Raw genomic sequence first — 17,178 nt, forward strand, 5'->3', positions numbered from 1 at the left:
CATTTTTTCCAATTCATTGTGTGTGAGAACCAGATTCCTAAATATGAGTAGTGATCTACTATATTGACTAACTGACAATCGAATGACCATCTCTCTTTCGACGCTATTGGGCCACCTTTTCTGAAGATCACAATTTTAGTTTTTTCCAAGTTTACGGATAATTACCATTCTTTGGTGTACGTACTTAAAATATTTAATTGCCTTTGAAGACCGACAACAGAATCTGACACTAGAATGACATCATCTGCGAAAAGTAGCATTAATATTTCTATCCAATCTGGGAACATTTGGATACCATGTTTACCACTGGCAGCTATTTCGTAATATAATTCATTAATGAAAAATGAAAATAAGATCGGACTCAAAATACAGCCTTGTCTTAGGCCCAAAGGTGAATCAAAGAAATCTGTTAAACTATCCCCACAACGAACACATGATCTCACATTAGAATACATTGATTTTAGAATAGTAAACATTTTCCCACGTAAACCAGCTTTTCGTAGACATGTCCATAGCTTAAAGCGATTGACAGAATCAAAAGCCTTTTTAAAATCTACAAATGCTACATACAGTTTATGCCTACGCCGTGACAAGTTTTTTTGAATAAGTGCATATAGTGTAAATACATGATCTACGGTGGAATAACTTTTTCTCAAGCCAGCTTGAAATTCAGGAATCTTATCACGCATGGTCGCCCATTTTCAGACATCCGATAATGTATTTATCGTTGATACCATTTTAGCAAATATTTGTCTCAACATAAAGGAAAGTTCAGAAAGCTGCATTTGGCTCTGTCTCCAGACAATCTCTTTGTATAAGCTTTTGATTGGTCAGGTGAAGGGGAAGACCATTTAGATAATTCATAACATAACTTAAAGGTGTAAAGTACATTTCTTTGTCTGTATGTTCGTTGTCAAGATTGCCAGTTATCACCATTTCCTGGCCACTTCTTTGTAAATGATATAGACCAGTTTCTCAGTGCTGATTATCACAGATGTATAAATATTGATTTTATGGCAAGAAACATTTCACTAGTTGCTGATGACATCACTTTGTTAGATAGTACTGTTATGTTACTGTTACAATAATAGGTTCCCATCGTGATAAGTGGTAGTTAAATATATATATATCTTGTACTTGTATTTAGAACAACTGGACGACTGAAAAGAAATGTAAATATATATATATATGAGTTAAGAAGACTATAGTTAATTAGTCATGGCTGATTGTTTTGCAAAAATACATTCTTATAATTTTGGATGTTATATAACTAGTTTTCGGTAGTATATGATGTTACAGTGTGTCATAAGGTTGCAAATCTACAAATATATGTACTTGCATATAGTAATTTTCACGTCGCTTTTAACAATAATCCAGTAATATCAAGGGGAACACCAGAAATGGGCTTCACACATTGTACCCATGTGGGGAATCGAACTGGGTCTTCGGCTTGACGATCGAACGCTTTAACCACTAGGCTACCCCCACTACCTCCATCGCTGTGGCGTTACCACAGTTGATATGTGTACTTGTGTTAACTACACATATGGAGAGACATAATTAGTGTGGCCACATAGTGACGTGAAATGCATTACTATGATTATCTATAACATATATTTAATCAGCTATCATTATAATATGTTATGTATATCTTAAGTATAGTTTTGTCAAAATTATGTGTGTGTGTGTGTGTGTGTATGTGTGTGTATGTGTGTGTATGTGTGTGTCCGACTCATTGTCTGTGTAAAAAGGTAGTAGATAACTACATAACTCACATCAGAACGCACAATTGTTAACCATACAGTTTAAATTGATAGAGAATTGCTACATAGATATGTATATTCCTGCCTGAGCCTATACTATAATTGGATATCTAATCTCTCCTGACGGGAAAGTTAAATTAAATTTTACAAGCAATTTAGCATTAAAATTTATTCCCGAAGACAGTTTGATCGACAGTCATGATAAGAAACGAGTTGTTTTTAAAACATATTTACGACGCATTTCATTTCTGTTGTCCAAGGAATGGTGTTACGGGGCATAACGCTCCCGAAAGTCGTACATGTGACTTAAGATAAAGACATATATCTAATTCATCTGTATTTTGTAAGGGAAACATAACTGTGTACATGTACAACTTTTGTTTGCATAATGTGCATGCAACTAAATGAACATAATTGTGATCTCGAAATCGCAACCCGCCCGAATCTCATCTGGTTAATTAGCTCTCGGTGTCTCGAGATTAGCAGTCTGGTAAGCCTAAAAGGATCATAGCTCGCAAACATAAGGAAATGGTATTCCTGGTGACTAAATGAGTGTTATAAAGCTTGCATTTCCGTAATCTTGGTCAGTTTACAATCATCCGTTAGAGCCAAAACTGAATTTAAAGTTACCAAATACGTAGTAATGGTGCCACCTTCAAGTGTGGTTTGGTACGCATGTGTAGGAGATACTCGGCCAGGACGTGAGGTGAGACTTATGTGCGATCTTGAGCCTTTTCTTTACAATAGGTCTCAAACGTTAACAACTTATCATCGCACAGGCCTCGAGTCGAGGGTCTTTGCCCCATAGGAAAAGCTTTAGCTGCTGGTGCCGAATAGCCTTTCTTGCATTGGGCTCTTAGTACATGAACCAGGCGTGTAGATGAAACCTGCCTGGCGTGGGGTGTGTTCGCCTGTTGTGTGGATGCACCAGAAGGCTCGGCCACCCCAGAAGAGGTAGTGGTTCGCTTCCTGCATGGTTTCTTTGTTCCATTAACCAACCTCAAGCCGGCCACCAAGACGCGATCAAAATCAGAGCGAGGCTCCTGGTTTCCCTTTAGGTTATCTTTTGTATCAGCTAGGGAAGAAGTACCTGGGTGGAAAAGCGGACGATTGTTAGATTACATTACCAATATATTTTAGAGCTGTTAAAATATCATTTGATTCTGCATTAAATACGGAACAACTATCTGAAAGTCTCCGTGATATTATCCTGGATCCAATGGCAGTAGCCATGACAACTGCATCACTATCCTCGGATCCATCTGTAAATATTTGGAGGTGCCATACGTGCTTCTTAACTGAATATATTCTTGTTGATGAATTAGTTCTTTGCTTGAGATTTATGTTTAGTTACTGTTAGGTTCACCTCTGGCTTCACCAACTGACGTGGTGGAGACGACAAAAGTTGGGTTGGGGCTATAGTTTCAAGATTTATTTTGCCTCAGAAATAGATGGAAAGTGTTCTTATTCATACAGGCAGAACAAGTGATGATTTCCGTTTGTAAAGGTCCCCCGTAGTGAGGATTAAATACGCAGTCAATTACTGGATTCGATCGATTTGATTATTCTTATAGCGGAAGCGTCATAGAGTATAACCTCTAGTACAACACGCCCCTGGTGGATTAGTACGGCGGTACTCCTCAGTGGTCAGACATTGTATAGATAGTTTAAGACAGGGTTGTCTTTTTATGGCTCATCGGCCTCTGCATACAGACTATTAATTTATGGAGCCGCAGCTCGTTAGACAATCACAATTGCCAAGCCAGAAAAAATGGCTTCACATTAACGATAAATATATGTAAATCTCTCTGGTAAATAGCAGAAAGATAAGTATGACTTGAATAATTAACAATATAGCTCCATAGGTTTTATCGCCTCAGTCGAAACGACGCAAAATATGCAATCGCTTCTACTTTTTCATAAATAAAGTCTGTATCAGCTTCCTGTGCTAGTTTATTACCAACAATGGTGTTTTATTTCTTGCCCGTGAAGAGAGCACCCGTTTAATTAACATACAGCTGTATTACAATTGTGTAATACCAAAAACATGCTTATGTACTCTCGGAACACGTTTCACGAACAAATATTGAAAGCTCTCAACATCCCTTGGCTTATTCAACTACATTGCGTATGGAGTTGACAGAGCACTGAGAGGAGCTTATGCACACTCGATGACCCCAGCAACCTTGTTGCTAGGCTGACGTCACGTGGCATTGTTTCGCCGATGGATCTTGCAACAAAATTCCACAATTTACGTCATCGGGTATTGTGACGTGATTGTGAACTTTGTCGTTAGGATAAGTTAACCCTCTTGGTGCCACGGGACCATATATGGTCCCTCACTTTTCACACCCGCATAGTGCCAGGGGACCATATATGGTCCCGAGAAAATGCCCTTTTTAAACTGTGATTTTTTATATTTAACATTGAGTGCGCAAAGTCAAAACTATAACCACCATCACCCCAATCATCTTAGCTTTAACATCGTGTAACTCATACTTTGTACAATGCTACGGATTGCGAAATATGGCGAGATTAGTAAAGTGGCTACCGCTCTTCTCAGCCTTTTTCTGCCATGTTTGAACACCAAGCGAATGACGGCGAATTTTGATTATGCACCCATGTCACAAACACGTAAATATTTTCAGACAAAATCCTTGTTCATACGAAAAAATATGACCTGAGTGGTCAGAAAGACATATTTTTCCCAACTGTATACTTATTCACGTAAATACAATTCTGTTCACTCCTTTATGAACAAGTTTATTTACACGTTTTGTATATTTTTATCGACTTTCGGTAATGGCGGAATGGTCGGTACTCATGAGAAAACGACAGTGTATATTTCCATTACATTTATGAAGTTCATTGAATGAAATTATGACCATCATCACCCTAATCATCTCAACGTTAATATCGTGTAACTCATATTTTATGCAGTGCTACGGATTGCGAAATATGGCGAGATTAGTAATGTGGTTACCGCTCTTCTCGATCTTTTTCTGCCATGTTGAACTTCATGCGAATGAAGGCAATTTTGTATTATGCACCCATGTCACATACACGTAACTATTATTATATCAGACAGCCAATTTGAAAAAGAAATCTGATCGGACTGGTCAGAAGGATTTACTAGTCCCCACTGTACAGTTATTGGCGTAAGAGTACTAGTTAACGATTAGGCGGCCACGGAAGTTTTTTATTCAAGTATTGCATTTGTTTATCGACTGTGTCATGGCGATTTAGCACGGCGCTAGAGAAAGAACGACAGTGCAGATTGTCTTTTTGTTTATGATGCTGATTTACAGAAAATATTCAATTCAAAGATATGGAAAGATAGCTATAATCGTTAATATTAAGATGGTATAGTGTATATTTATGGGCAGGAGGTTCATGATCAAAACCTAAACATTGAATGGCCAAGCGCGAAGTGATCGACAGGGCACGTTCGCATCATATCTGTGCCGCGATTTCTTGTTTACCGGTTGTCCGACATACTCACCCGTTCAGACAAATAACTGCTACTTTTTTCATATGAAATGACTAAGAGACATGTGTGATTGCTCAAACCACCTGACCGTGTGAGTGACTTGCCCTAACTGTTTCACATTTTGGAGATTTCAAAAGTGTGGCCACGACATCTAACATGAGTCGACGCCATATTGTAAACAAATTGTGTCAAGGTCGGTTCCACATGTGGTAGCTCAGCCCCCGTTTCTGTCGATGGTACACGCAAAACAAACATAATGCAACTACTGAAAACATCAACATAACTTCTACAATGATGACATCAATACCTTTTTGTATTTGGATTAACCGCTTATGGATACGCTGTGCTGTTAAGTTCGATTTGGATTTGTTTTTCCTTTCATTGAAACTGTGATAATGGCGCTGTGATTGGTTTGCTGAAATAGTATTTTCCATGAGTCTAATGTACATGGTACATGCTGTGATTGTAGAAGATAATTGATAACCAATTGTGTATGCATATATATCATCAAATACACATTACTAATCTCTTCAGAAAATGGAATATATTATAGCTCGTTTTCAAACATTCTGCCATGGATATTAGATAAAAAAATAATATTAGATTTACAAATTATTTATGTACACTGTACTCTCGATTAACGTATGATAATCAATTGCAAGTCTTCAACTCTTATTTGATATGTCATCTGAAATGTCAGCAATGAGTAAAATTAATTTTATTTCGTTACAATCTGCAATTTTATTCAAATAGGCTAATAGACGGTCGGTGATTTCCCACCGCTGTGAATTTGTCGTCTGGACAGGTGCGCGTGATCTGACCTCGCGTGTTGTGACGTGGATGACGTCACATGAAACAGCTGATCTAATGTTGTGGTAGTATAATGGATACACGTGGTTTCATTTTCCAAATAACAATATTCTCTTTGACTGAACTAGAAAGCATATCTAGTACATCACGATTGGAAAATATCTACGGCGACCGACGAGTGAGTGAGACCGCTTATCATTTGACTAACAGTGTTAGAATATTTGGCGCAGTTTTCTAATTTTGGTATGTTGACATGTCTTTTCATATCTGTTTGAAGGCTTGATATTCCAAAAATATAATGTGCATTTAGTTGAGTACAATGAGAAAGCTGTCAAAATGGATCCAATATTAAACAACCTAGATTTTTAATATTTTAGCTTCATCCATTGGAATCTCGACTGGTTCAATTTATAACATAAACAGTAAAAGTAATTAGATCTACCCACAATAGATAGATAATCAATTTCTGAAAGACAAAAAGTTTTCAGTGTAAATGTGATTTCGTTTTGATGTTTTATATAGTTATATTTATGTCTTTTGTCACTTTGCATTATCTAAATTACCAAATACTTCGACCAGTGACACATAGTAGTAATTAGATTCTACTTTGTTTTGTATCCTAAGTATGAAATAGATTTTTTTTTTAAAATTGTGTAAATTTGTCAATGCATTCGTGTGGGTTTTTTGTCACCATTTTAATTTGTATATCTTCCCTCCAAGCTGTAGTTTAGCTAGGCCAAAATTAAGAAAAAAAGGAAAGACATAATAAACCATTTTTATTAAAGATTTTGCTAGTTAAATTTTCGAAGTTCAATACCAAGAATATATTTTTCCTTTTATGACAAATAATTCCATTAGTTTCATTGACCTTCGATCATTATCTATTTCAAACCTTTCCTTTAGTAGAATGGGGTGGAATGGGAAACTCGTGGAAATAAACTATCATGTATGTCCTTAAATGTACATGTACATACCTAGCTAGGTGTAAATACACTTCTAAAGTCGTATTTATAAATCAAATGAATAAATGAAAGAAAAAGTTGTATTTCATGGACTGGCCATACAAGTATATTTTGAGCAAAGGTCAAAGTTAGGCAGCCAAGTGCGAAATACGAGCTGATACGAGGACGTATCTTTTCTGGTGGTCATGGTGAAACAATGACATGGCGCCCGAGTTGCGAGTGATCGAAAAAAGGTTTGTTGAATATATTTGCTGCCCATGAAAACGTTTCAACAATTTTGATTGAATCTACATGTACTTACTCTTGGGTGGTGTTACGTTAGTATAATCTTGTTAATTATTAAGAAATAATAATGATGCCCGATATAGAGCGATGTCAATTTGAGTATTGTTAGGGCTGTTTAGCGATCTTTCACATTTTGTCCTTTGAAAATGTACGATGTAAATTACCCCGCCGAAATTGTTTTTATCACTAATAAAAGAGCACGGCCATTGAAACATACATGGACGTAACCAGGATTTCTTCAAGATATACATTCCAAACTGTCATTCGTTTTGTGACATAATCTCTGAAACAGTCTGCGTATGAATAAATCACAACCACTTCCGTCAATTTTGTTTTGACGTCAAAAACACGCACAATTTCATCGGGATTTTTTATCGGTAAATATAACTCACGGAAAATTCTTAGTGAATGTGTACTTCAACATAAATATCATATGTCTATCACTGTTAGGACATATACTTGCCAATGATATGAATTATTGGTCATTTAGATTTCAAACAAGGGCGCTTACTTGACTTTGCTTGCCATATTCGGGTGCCTCCATATTACGATTAATGTGGAAAAGTAGGAAACTTATAATACCAGCACTTTTATCGATGGCTGGGCAGTGCATAGATCTTTTGGATTTGGTGACTTAAGATACTGTTGGAAAGACAATAAGGCAGGGCCGGACAACTTAGGAATGGCCAGGAGTCCGAACTTGACCACACAGAAGGAAGCGAGCTAAAAAAAAGCATGTTTTATATCATTGGAAAGATCTCGAGGAGACGAATCCAAATAATGTGTGTCCCGGTGTGTACACATGTTTACAAGCTCAAAATTGGCTCAGAAAATGCATTACTGCAGAAATTTCTGGCAGAATTTTTTTTTTCTGCAGAAATTTCTGGCAGTATTTTTTTTTTCTACAGAAATTTCTGGCAGAATTTTTTTTTTTCTACAGAAATTTCTGGCAGATTTTTTTTCTGCAGTAATATTTAGCAGGATTGTTTAAATTCAGGAGAAATAAGGTTCAATCATTGGTTCAATCATTGGATAGTTTAATCTGGAGTTACTTTAAATGACCTTTTTCCCCAAAACAAACATTTTTAGTTCACATGATTACAAGCACAAAAAATAAAACTAATTTCGTGAATTCTTTCAAAAAAATATTTATTCACATGCTATATTACAAGACATGTCCTTGGGCGACTTTTCACTATGTCTCATGGGTGAGGCGATGTTTCCAGCGATGGGTCCTATCACAGAAGAAAATAGCTGTATAGATGAGTGGATCCATATTGTCTAATATAGCATCAGATAAATTGCAGCCTATATGCAGCTTAGAGTTTACAATACAGCCTACGATGTAGGCATAAGATGTATTATGAATGTAAATAGTCTGCTTTACTTACGTTTTCTTCTCAACATACTTGAAATGAATTCTTTTTTTCGTCTGGTCATTGAAACCTATGTGCACATATTCTGAAAAGATATGAAAAAAACATTAAAATGCTTTTCATTTCAGTAATAAACACATTCCACATGCCTTAGCCACATGAACAATGTAAGAGAGGTGAGGTGAGTTGAAATTGGGTTTAACGTGGCGTCCAAGATTATTGCACATATATAGCGACGTGCATGCGTGTGTGTGTGTGTGTGTGTGGCTTATTCTACTAGTCTGGACTGATTCTAGCCCACTAAGATACCATTCCGCAGTTTAACATGAATACCCTACTCAGTACACAGTACATGACTCCAAGCTGACCAGTCCCTGTTTTAGCTCCCTAATGCAGAACGCGAGACAGGGTAACAACAAGTACCATCTTTTAACGTCTTTAGGTATGACGAGGCCAGGGATCGACAATGCAAGACTTAATAAATTTGAATCATAGCATATTTAAAGTTCAAGGTCACTTAGCATACGTACAATTGAAGGGGTATAAACTATTTAAATATTCTTAGAGTTACCTCCATCAATGCGCTCCACATGACCAGGGTACCTATCTGCTCTGTGCACCAGCCATGGGGCCTCTACTTCGTCACCTTTCTTTAACTAAATCAGATATATAATTATATATTAATTCTTGTAACCTGTTCATTAATTCTTGTTACATGTTTACCAATTCTTGAAGGCTTAAAGTCACAGTAAAAAGTTTTGAAAAGTTTTAGACAATACAAATATGTAAATAGTGATGAGCTCCAAAGATAAATGTAAAAATTCAGATAAAAAGCTATGAGAAATTATTGATGGTAAGAAAATCATTAATCATGTTGTAATCTGTGTGAAAACTTTTATAACTGATTATGTTTATGCTCTATCTTTGTATTCTGCTTACCTCTAACCTAATCTTGTTTGTTATTAGCCACTCGTCTAAGTTGTTGCCAGTCCAATGTAGGTTCACGTTCTCCTTTTGGACCGATAATATTTTGGCTTTATACCTGTATTTGTTTTATAAAGATAAAAATAAATCATGATTGAGGCAGAAAATGAAGGATAACATGAATTTCCATTTTCACTGTTCTGTAAATAACTTTTGCCCCATTGACATTTTCCCAGAATCTATTATTAGCAGATGGAAAACACAACACTACTGGAATACAAAGTGTATGGAAGTTCTTTTAAAAACAATAAGTCAAACCAACCAACTCAAACCACTATGCACTTCCTGTCAGAAAACATTTAACTTCTATCACATGTCTCCCTAATTTTGATAATACAATAACAAGTTCTTGTCAGTAACTGTAACCATGAACTGGACTTCAAAAAGAACATCAAATTATAAGAATCATACTACTCAGATGCTACTAACATGTGTTAATCTGCATGTCATCACATAAAATGTCAGCTTAAAACCCAGAGGTTTCAAAAGAGATGAAAACTGGAGTTACTTGGCATAGGTTGTAGCTGGGTAACAGATGGGAATGATCAGACAACAGAAAGGACATTATGTTATTCAGCATAAACTGCAGAAATGGTTCCGTAATGAACACAAATGTCATTTTCACTACTGCCGCAATGCATTTATGTGAGCAATTTCAAGAGTCACAAAAAGTGTGATCCTTCAAGCAAAGTTTCTGTTCCAAAGAGCTTTAAAGTTCAGATGAAATGCCTAGTATGAAAAAGGGGGACAGACAATTGATTTTCAGTCAGGAGAGTTAAAACAATTAATTGATATGAAATAATAAATATTGATACATAAGGGAGATCATGATCCATCAGTATCTCAGCAAATCGTTGCAATCTGAACATAATCATAAAAAAATACTTGTGTGAAACGTGATGAAAACAATTCAATATATGAAATTTCCTTCAACAATGCAAACAGTAATTACATACCAAAAGCCATCCTCCTCAATGCTATAGGAAATGTGGTGATTATCATATTAATAAGACAGTGAATCATTAGCTCTCATCTGAATGAAACCCATGTGGATAGTAATGTTGCCAAGGATCATAATCAGGGTGAGTCATCAATTTCAGTTATAGGCATGCACAGCAACAGTGTCCATGGCCCATGAAAATCCACATACATGTATACACTAGCATATGAACGTGTCAGTTACTGCCCATTATTTCTACAATCTGCTCACCTTTTTATTGTGCCGCCTTCTTCGCAAGTATGTCTCAACCTGAAAGAGAATCAAACTATTGGTTTACATATATCAGGAACTATCTACCATTTTTAAAATATTAGGGTTTAGTCAATTAACTATAATTCAGTTACATATATATTAACTTACCATTTTCTCAGTTTGCACAATCTTAGATTCCTGAAAATAATAGGTCAGATTAATTAGAAGAATAAAAGGTCATAAAAAGATCCTAAAATGGGTCCTTTTTATAGAATTTTGGTACTTAAATGTAGTCCACACCAAAAGAAACAATCAGGTGCTTGATCAGTCTGCCTGACATGTATTTGACATTGATATTCCTTTTCTATGACCTGGCACTTAGTTCAGAGAAGATGACAAACGGAAGTTTTATAACAGACAGATGGATTGAGGAACATTGCAGTGAGAGCATTTATTTGTGTGAAACCATTTATTCAAATGGTTAAGTGTTAAAGGAATGTTTGAAAACAGCATTAATTCAAAACTCAGCCGTCCATATATATCCAATCCATATTTGGAAAGCTTTCCTAACTTACCCTTTCAGATCCTGTTTTCCTCATGCTTCTAAACCTTGAACTTGAATGTGGAATCTGATAAAGAAAGTATTAAATACCTTATGCATATGAATGATATCATTGTTACTTAAACACCACTCTTACAAAAAATTAACTATTACCAAAAACAACATTGTATTCATATTCAAGTCTGCAAGACATATTCAAGACATGCAGTCACTGAGCCTTACCATCACAGCAATAACATTACTTTTCAAGCTAATATAGTAATTCATTTAATGTACCGGTATGTTGTTCATGAAATGATTAAAGTTTAATTACCTTTCTACTCTTTTGTGGTGCTCTTCCTTTGTAATGAATCACCTGAAAATAGTAGTTTTTCGAAGAAATACCCTAGTAGGTACATAAAGTTACATAAATTGCATACTTCTCTTATCATATTTATACAAATATTTATATCAATAGCTTATTTGATCATGTGGATCATAATAACTTTCAGTTACATACATGTAGTAATATTTTAGTATAATTAAGAATAACAAACCATGTGTACACACAATGTTTAATATGCACTGTAAAATGAGGTTAAAGTAGTATCAAATCTGACAAAGTACTTACTGGAAGATCCTGGCATTCCATGACGGGTAGATTCTAATAAAAGAAACATATCATATGGGTGTATGGTTCCATAATATGTTACTCACTAGTCAGTTGAACTTCTCAAACAATTAACACACTTCACTTCACATTAAGTATATGCAGATACATGCAAAAAGAAAACTGCTGAATATTGGGTCAAAATAGCTTTATAAACTTCTGGCATTTTAAGTCTATGGCAAGATTAAGTATACGGTCATAAAGAAGTTAGTGAGTTTAACACCGTTTTTAACAGTATTACAGTTACATGTATATCGCGGCGTGTCAGTTTAATGTGGGAGGAAACCCCGAAGTGATGCAGGTCTCAGACGTTTACCACTTCGGTGAAACCCACGAGCACTGGTATGGTGCTGACAAACCTAGAACTGGGGCAAACCAGGAGTCGAACCCACAATCATAGGTTTCTGGTGTGCGGCGCCATAGATGAATAGGCCACATGTGTCTTCGGTAACAATAGTATGCAAACTTTACAGGTACAGGTGGGCTATCTGGGTTTCTGTTTCTGCTTTACTAACCTCATGACGTTCCTGTGCTGATTCCTCATGGAGTAACCCCTGCAACATAATGTCAACGTCAAACTAATTCAGTTGAAAAATGGACATTATATATAAATGACATTTTTTCTGAGGATAAATGAAATGCCTAGTTCAGACTATCCACTCAAAGAATCAGCAACTGGGCTTCATTGCTCATCCAATATTAGGAGCCTGTACATGTCATGTAAGTTGTTGTTGTCATCATGTCACCGCTAATGGCCTCATGACCAAGATTAAATAATAAAATAATTGTCCCTGATAAGCCCTAAACATAAAGTAAAAGTATTAGCTCATATTAGGTGACATGGTTCATTTTCATTGAGTATGAATTGTTGTAACTCACCTGAACTAGGGTCACTTGTAGGTCCTGGTCATCATCATGGAATGCATAAACCTGTAAACAAGACAATGCAACCAATACAGAGGTCCTTATCATATTTCTCTTATTTTGTAGGAGAAGATAGGGCTCTTATGCTACTGAACTGGGGAATTTCAGGTTAGAATTGGTCCACAGCAACCAATGTTGACAGTGTCATGGCATGGTGGCATGGATTGTTGCTCATAACAACTATCACCGGACCAGGCTGTCTTCAAATGGCTTAAATATTGCCAAGTGTGGCATTAAATAACACGAGGGACTGAACTTGTCATGATATACATAATGCACAAACCACCCAGAGCGCCATGCGGCCAGCCTGGTACTCACCACTGACACTGATCACTGCGCCGGAATGTATATTTGGCGTTGCTGTTCAAGTTCGAATTTCCGATAGGCCTGTCTCTACTCAAGATAATAAAGAAATGTCTTGAATTTCCGACATAGCATAACCTGGTGTCCGATCTTTAAAAAGTTCGGAACGAGTGTGAAGCCATGATAAGAAATATTATTATTAATGATTGAAGCCACCTTCCCAAATGTGTGTGCTGCATAAGCTGGAGTGGTTCCCCTTAGATTTTCCAAAATATGAATCGACAGACGAAAAGAAAAATAATTCGCTCGACATATCCAGTTGGGGTACTGGGGCACCCCATGGACTAATGATATTTTATCATTATTGAAGTATACCGCGTATACAGTCTGATTGATGAGTGACCAGGTGAAGAACCAACATACTCCCTAAACCCTCCCCCCTCCCCATACTAGCACGCTCATGGTTTTCAATATATACAATAACACACTAGATGCGGACTGTTTAACTGACAACTGTTAATTGGTAGTGGTCAAGCCTCAGTGAACTTGCTTTTGGGGGGGTGCCGCATTTCTGAAATAATATAAGGTGGATTCAGTCGGAATAAGGATAAGATAATGATCACATAAATTTTATTGGAGGCTTTGAAAGTTGAAGATCGGCGAAACCGTAACATACAGTGTAATTAACAAAACGATCACATTGCATGATAAAGGTGGCGCTGATAAACAATACCCTTCTACCAAGCGCGCGAGACAATGTATCACCGTATGAAGTGACAATACCCGAGAAAATTTAATTACCTTGTTGGCAGGAAGTCTGGCGGCACAGCACGTACAATATGCATCGCTAGGGTATTCCAAATTGTCTCTCTTCCCTCCTCTCTCTCTCTCTCTTCGATTACCGATACCTTTATATGAGTGTCCCACATTTAAATTACTAAGCGTGCTAGTAGAGGAGGTCTAGAGTTTGCCCCGCTTACAATTCAGTTGGACTTTGAACGTGCAGCTCACAATGCCGTGACTGAAGTATTTCCTGGGACATTAGTTAGAGGGTGTTTCTTTCACTTCACCCAATGTATCTGGAGGAGGGTGCAGACAGAAGGTCTGGTGATGGACCATAAGGAAGATGAGGAAGAGAAGAAGCTGGTGAGAAGAGCTGCTGCCCTCCCTATAGTACCTCGTGACAAGGTGGATGATGTGTGGCTTGATGCCATTGCTGACTCTCCTGCTGGCCCTAAAGTGACTGCCTTCATGGACTACGTGAGAACCAGTTGGGTTCAAGGAGGGGCCTTCTGCAGTAAGGACATTAAATCCATTATGATATTCATATGCTATTCAAATTCATCAAAGTAAAGTTTTGATGAATATGTTATCCTTGTTGAATAAAAAATGAGAAAACAAGACTTGTTTTGTTATATACGGTAACCTGCTAGAATCACAAAGCATGTTTTGACAGCATAGCCGCGAGAGCCACATTATACAATCACGCAACCATAACCATTGCCGCGAGAGCCACATCAATTTGATATACACCCTTGTGTTTGATTTGCAAAACCAATCAGCTGTGGACGCCCGACCATAAAAATGGTGTATGAAGATTTAACCCTAATTATGTATCGTTAAATCTTCGAGAACGTTCAGTCAGGCGGTCAAACGATAACTATTCAACAAGTAGGTAAATCACATCGAAAACCCAAGTTCTGGTCGCAGTGAGAAGCTCTGGATGCCTAAGCATGCAGGGTTCACCAGCTCTGCTTCAACAACGTTATCATGGGTAAGAAGCATTTTATTCTATTTTTGTAAACCAAACACTGTATATATCTTGAAGAACGTTGGCCTTCTGTTTGTATCATGATTTCTTTATGAACATATTCATCGAATGTTGCTACCCATTACAGATATTACCAACGTCATCAACAGTCAAGACAGACACCTTTCTTCAAGAAATCTGCCCAAAAAGAAAAGCACTGAAATTGGTAAGTAATGTTTATGTGCAATATGGTTAAATATAGTTCATTTATTGCATCAGCAATATTAGATAAAGTTGAGCTACGAACGCGAAAATAAACATGTCAGGCGAATGTATGGGTGAGGTACTCCGTCGGTCTTGCGTTTCGCTGGGTTTTTTTAACCATCACCGATGGTGTTGCCAATTTAAATTTCGTTTCGGAATCAAAGCACGGTGCATGATTTTTTATCAAAATTTCAACATGAGCTAGGAAAGGAAGAGCAGAAGAGCCAGGGCTCTGTGACGCGGATTGTGTAGCCTATATATGGCTTCACGTGGCATTATATTGGTGTTACGTATGTAGTATACCAGGTAAGTGTTGCCCTGGTTGCCGACAAGGCCATGACTTAATTAGGGTGTGAGTTGGTGGGTGGCTCGGGCTACTCTGTGGTGCTTACACAGTAGGCGTGGGGCTAGGCAAGTTTACGAGACATACTCTCGAGTGATCCTAGTGATAGAACCCTTTCTTTGTTTTTATAGGACATGTCGATATCGAATTCCTGAAAGCCCAGGAATAATGCAAAATCTTAATTAATAATTGCTGTTTCCAACTGGATACATGTAAAAGTGATCTTCAAAATGGAACCGAATTTAGCATGAAAACAAAATTCGATAAACGTAAGGGTTTGACAAGGAGTATTATGGATAAGACCTGATACTAATTATATACAGTCACTACCAGTAGTCTAAGGCATTGCAATTCACCGTGCAAAGTTGTGTCCCTTGGGCACGCCAGAAACCTATGGTTTGAATCCCGGTTCGCCCAATGTTTCTAGGTTGTCAGCACCATATCTGTGCTCGTGGCTTTCCTCCCACATTAAGCTGACACGCCGTGATATACCTGAAATACTGTTCAAAGCGGCGTCTAACCTAACTCACTCATTCCAGGTGAGCTAGTGTTCATGTGCCACAGTGAATAAAAGAAACCATAATTATTATAAGGAAGTATGTTGCACAAAGTTATTTAATTAAATGTTACATCCAGTTTCATAGTAAGTCAATTTGTCCATGTGTCTCTGTAACTGATGGCAACCAACGAAACAACACTTTCAGTACAAAAGTTCCCCCAAAGTACCAGTTACATGTGCCATAAGCCAAAATTAGCTGCCCGCTATGGCTCAGTTTATACTCCTGAATGGAATTTGCTAATATTAGCTATATATATGGCATGCATCACAAAAGGTCTTCAGCAACCCATGCTTGCCACAAGAGGCAACTATGCTTGTTGTAAGAGGCGACTAATGGGATCGGGTGGTCAGGCTCCCTGACTTGGTTTATGTGTGTCATCGTATCCCAATTGCGTAACCTGATGCTCAAGATATCAGTCCCTGGATGGACTGGTCCAAACTCAAATATTTACAGACTGCTGTCATATAGCTGGAATATATTGTTATAGAAACAAGCAAAAAAAACACAACAATAAGTTCACTGCTGCATCCTAGCAACAGTATTTTTGTAAACAAGAAACTAAACCAAAACACATATTACTGTCTACATATCCTATTTGTAGGGAGTTATGTAGATTCTTATTTAGAAACCAGTGGAGCTTAGTATCCACAGTGCACATATATGGGTTACGTTACTGTAGTTTGTCCAATATTATTAGTAAAGGATGTAATGGGATTTGTTTTGTAATGGGATCGTGCCATGTATGTCAAGACATTTGTTTGTACATTATATTTGCAACACACATTTAGAAGGATAGAAATTTATCTTTGTCTTAGCTAAATGCTTGGTACGGGCCTGTTGAATAAATTCAATGTTTGTCTGGTAGGCTTGTCTAATTTTGGAGGCATTGTGGATTTCTGAGAATGGAAATTGGCAATTGTTATATTTGTATGACTATCCAATTACATTAAAGTTGCAATTT

At 37.1% G+C, this 17,178-nt stretch overlaps 1 protein-coding gene across 2 annotated transcripts in view; it reads right to left on the reverse strand.

Moving 5' to 3' along the window:
• Window positions 1-8,504: 8,504 nt before the first annotated feature.
• Window positions 8,505-17,178, reverse strand: part of LOC139453075 (uncharacterized) — a 38,933-nt gene continuing 30,259 nt past the window's right edge. The window contains exons 2-12 of one of the 2 annotated variants that reach the window (XM_071234699.1): window positions 12,953-13,003; window positions 12,589-12,627; window positions 12,035-12,067; window positions 11,738-11,779; window positions 11,438-11,491; window positions 11,031-11,060; window positions 10,881-10,919; window positions 9,626-9,728; window positions 9,258-9,342; window positions 8,702-8,771; window positions 8,505-8,545 (exon numbers count right to left, since the gene is read on the reverse strand). In XM_071234699.1, the coding sequence (XP_071090800.1) occupies window positions 9,723-9,728; window positions 10,881-10,919; window positions 11,031-11,060; window positions 11,438-11,491; window positions 11,738-11,779; window positions 12,035-12,067; window positions 12,589-12,627; window positions 12,953-13,003 (294 nt within the window). In that variant the 3' untranslated portion in view covers window positions 8,505-8,545; window positions 8,702-8,771; window positions 9,258-9,342; window positions 9,626-9,722. Of the gene's footprint in view, window positions 8,546-8,701; window positions 8,772-9,257; window positions 9,343-9,625; window positions 9,729-10,880; window positions 10,920-11,030; window positions 11,061-11,437; window positions 11,492-11,737; window positions 11,780-12,034; window positions 12,068-12,588; window positions 12,628-12,952; window positions 13,046-17,178 lie in introns of those variants that run through there. The other variant, XM_071234698.1, reaches the window with a different exon arrangement.

Source organism: Haliotis cracherodii, unplaced genomic scaffold (genome assembly GCF_022045235.1).
Source record: "Haliotis cracherodii isolate W230 unplaced genomic scaffold, xgHalCrac1.p SCAF_9, whole genome shotgun sequence".
Classification (NCBI taxonomy): Eukaryota; Metazoa; Mollusca; class Gastropoda; order Lepetellida; family Haliotidae; genus Haliotis; species Haliotis cracherodii.